Genomic DNA, 4,240 nt, shown 5'->3' with positions numbered 1-4,240 from the left:
TTTTTTCCCAAAATTGTTATCACTTTTGCAAATTTCTTAGTAAATGTTTGAGAATTTATAAAAATAAAGATCCTTAATGAAAAACCTTTCCAGAAATGGATGTGCATTGTGGAACTACGATTGAAGGATATAATGCAGCTGAAGAAATTTCTCTATTTGAGATAACTCATCCCAAATATAAAAATTTTCTTTTCCCATACGTTTGATAGGAGCATTTACCTATGCAGTTGGAATTGTTTCTTGGCACCTTTTGTGAACAATCATCCACTATTTCATCTTTTCTTTCTTTTTTATTTATTTATTTTAGATGCTTTTGCTAATAAATGTCATCATAGATACTGTCATCTTCCTTTACTCCGTCACTATTATTCAACTGTTTATAAGGCTTTCTATACTTGATACTCATGCTTTTACCTCCCTCTACTGCGATTACTGTATATTTCTACATTACCATTGTAGCAGAACGTTTATTTTTACCTTCCTTTGCTATGATTACTGATTATTTTTCCGAATACTGTATGTTGTTTTTTCCGACTACTGCATGTTGTTGTTTTACAGCAAACTGTTATTGTCACAGCAGTTTATAATAGCGTTTACAGTGTGCAACTGTTTACAACAGTACGTCACCTAGGGTAATATTATGACAATTAAATATCATTAGGAATATAATATTCACTTTTCATGGTGCATTTCGATGTCATTCCGATGTCACCAACACTACTATTTCATAATTTTTTATTTTCTAAAAAATGAAATAGCAGGAAAAAAAGTAAAGGAAGTCGCTTCTTTTAAACTCGAACTATCTGCAAAACATCCCCAGTTTTAATTAATTACTAATTTAGCCAATTTATTATTAATTATTAAGTTTGTACTATTTTTCAAATTCGTGTTATTTTTCGGATAATTGTATATAACATTTCCATCAACTCCTCTGCAGTCTACCATTGCATTTGCATATCATTACAATCATTTATTACCAAAAATTGCATCATTCATCCACAAGATTAAATTTAAATTTGAATAAACTTTTCAAATTAGAAAAAATTATATTCTAGTTTTCAAAAAACTAAATTCTGATTATCATCCACCCACAGGATTGAATTTCAATTCTAATTTGAAAATTTTTAATTTTTTAATTTTTAACTCAGAATTTTTTTTAATTTTTAAAAATTTCTAACTTTAATTTTTTCAAAATTTTTTGAATTAAAAAAATTCTACTCAATCTTTTCTTGAATATTTTTTGCAAGAGCTTGATAATATTAGCTAAACGATGCTCTTACAATTCGTATTTCAAATTTTTTTGAAATAGTTTTAGCAGTTTCCACATAAATTCTTCCAATTTTTAAATTGGAAATTAATAATGTTATTCGAATATTGAAACTTTTTGTTCCCTTGAGATGCGCCAAAGCATTATGGACTATTTTGAGTTTTGTTATAAGCTTATACGGGGATATTACCTCATGATGAGGTAGATAGTGAATTATACCGTCTTGATCCATATCAGGATGAACTTCCTCAATTATATCTGATTACAGTTGATCCTTAATCGATTCGTTGTACCGTAAAAGTCTTTTCATTGTTCTGAAGTCTCCTGATCAAGGTTTTAAGACGTCCGAAATATAGCCCATAATGGCTTTTTAATTTATCCTTTGAGTCTTTCTAAGGCCAGCAAACTTGGTATCTCCTATCTTGTTTTGTTATACTTTTCTTAAATCGCTCAAGGGCTTGCTCATCATCGTTTTTGTTTGGCTCGTCTTGGATACTCATCAGTTCTAACTTCCAAAAGTGGTCGATATCTTCGTGGCTCGTTGCGTTAGCTACGCATGATACAACTGAGTTTGCTGGTGCAGCGCTTGCTTTGCGAATATTATCCATATAACCATTTCCGGCTAGCATTGGTCCCAATTTTGTCCTGAGTAACAGGAGTCCTGATTCCAATTCTTGTGCTACATCTAGTTTGATGAACTTGAAGAAGTCTTTGACGCCAATGAGTACTTCGGGCTGCTTCCAGTAGCCGATTATCCTTTCTAAGTTTTTCCTTTCAGAAACTTTTTTTCTTTTTTTCAGAAATTTTCAGAACTAATAATTTTGTCGTCGACTGCGATCACTTCCAGTTTATTTGTAAGGTACTCCATTACGTTAACCTTGCAAATTATGATTTTCGTCTTTCCAATTCTTACACCAACCTCTGCTTTGGTTGAATTGCATTTCTTTGGTTATTTATTACCAAATAAAGTAATACTTAATCTCTCGTCTTCTACCCATCGACTGTGCAGCCTTTTTGCTAAATTAGTTGATATGAATGACAACTGCGAGCCAAAATTAAATACTGCCAACCTCTCGTTTGAAATTTCGAGATTTGTGGGTTTGTGACGCTAATTTTTTTACACAGAAGTAAAATCCATTTACCTTCTGGTCGTATTTGCTCAGCTCCTGTTGTCGCGAATTTTGAATATCGCGAAGCTCCAAATGAAACAAAATGATTAAATAAACCAATGTACTAACTAATCAATCACACTAATTGTATCATGAATCATTTAAACAATTTTACATTCCTCAAATTCATTATCTCATGTGTTTTTCTTTGTTATCTTTAAGTTCACATTCTTTTTTATGGAACAAAGCACACTCGCAAGCTAAATTTCTTTGTCTGAGAACCAATCTTAATTGCAATGCTTAATGTTGCAAACAAAGCCTTTTGTTGTGATCGGATTTTGACAGTTTTTTATCCAAAGGAAAATCTGATGTAATGTTTGTTATAAACCACTCCACCAAGTATGCTTTGTGTTAACATTGTACATGTACTCAGAGCTGTAACTAGAAAGGTATCATTTCATTCTCAAACACTCAACCAAGGACTGCACCGTACATTATATCCTCTATTCTCTTCGAAAAATATTTTACTACTATCCTCTGTGAATTAACTTCCTTCTGAACCGAAGAATACCTTCTCAGAATATTCGTCTGTGCTTAAGAATAAACTCTTCCAAATCAAACCCGACAAACCAAAACTTTCAAATCAATTTTTCCTACAAATATGCTGTTCGTCACTGTTGGTTCCAACTTTTCTTGCAGTTTTTCTGGTCTAGTATCTTTGCGGTGGTTGGTACACAGCGCTGAATTATGTCTTCCTTTACAATGAAAGCATAATTTCTTTAGTTTTCGGCAATCCTTTACTATGTGGCTCTTTTTTCTTGAGCTATACCATAGCCTTTGACAGCTTGTAGAGCATTTTCTTTGAGGCATGAGATCAGATAATCTTTGGATATCGGGTATTTTTTGAAGATGCAATGCGGCATCAAAACTACCCCAGAATCCTCTCCATAATTTCGGGTCACCATTGAATGTTGGTAGTGTAGCTGTGGCAAATTTACTGTCTGCTGAGACATTTGGGGAAGCTCCTTCTGTTGAAATGGTTCGATATTTTATCTTGCTTTGCTGTAGGCGCTATACCGCTAGCTCAAACTCATCCTTGTACATATCTAGAGTTATAATAGCTTCTTGACCGTCATTTATTAAATTTAAAAGACCATTGTCGTCGACCATATCTGCGTATTTGTGTTTTTTTCCTTCCTTTTCTGCTCATTCTTTTGTTTCTGGATATACTCCAACCACTTTTCGTTGATTGATCCGAGTGTATCAAGATAGAGTTTTAGACGTCTTACTTTTCCTTCTGTAGTTCTCTTTTTGAATTCAAATTGTTGCTACTTTTCATCCACCGACAAATGTTGATAAGGAGGCGTCAAGTCCATTGTTTTTACTTCGTCGAGAAGATTCTCCAACTTTTCTTTTGCCGGTTGAACACTTTTGATTTTAGTGTCCGACATTCTCGGCTCGTGGCATCAATTTTGTTGCCGATTTTCTTAATCTCAAACTTGAGTAATTAAACCTTTATTCCTCAAATTCGGTAATACAGAAATGAATTCAACAATCACAATATCAATAAGACAAATTCAACGACAATATCGATGGGAACAGAAAACCATAGACCAAATGACGCCCGATATTCTCTAACCCACCGACCTGTTGAAACGCATCTTTACAAAATGATGTGGTGCACGGGACCTTCTCTTTCCTGGAATGGAGATATCCCGCAAAGCTATGAGGTCAGATCATCACAATTAGCGGTTTTAATAGAACACATATGTCGTGGATTTTTGTTAAAGTAATTTTCGGTCAGTCAATAGTTGGAAACAAGCAGGGGATTTTTTACACGTTGGTTGTAGAGGAGAAGAATTGA

General features: G+C 33.6%; 1 protein-coding gene across 1 annotated transcript; it reads right to left on the bottom strand.

The window, feature by feature from the left end:
- Positions 1-2,991: 2,991 nt before the first annotated feature.
- On the bottom strand, positions 2,992-3,827 carry LOAG_17467 (hypothetical protein; the record flags this gene model as incomplete). Its single annotated transcript, XM_020450128.1, has 3 exons — positions 2,992-3,438; positions 3,531-3,660; positions 3,709-3,827. The coding sequence occupies 3 exons, from the start codon at positions 3,825-3,827 to the stop codon at positions 2,992-2,994; spliced, it is 696 nt and encodes a 231-aa protein (XP_020306245.1).
- Between the last annotated feature and the right edge of the window lie 413 nt (positions 3,828-4,240).

Source organism: Loa loa (assembly GCF_000183805.2).
Source record: "Loa loa unplaced genomic scaffold supercont3.79, whole genome shotgun sequence".
NCBI lineage: Eukaryota > Metazoa > Nematoda > Chromadorea > Rhabditida > Onchocercidae > Loa > Loa loa.
Note: the sequence above shows the minus strand (reverse complement) of the source record. Positions and strands in the feature narration are given on the sequence as shown.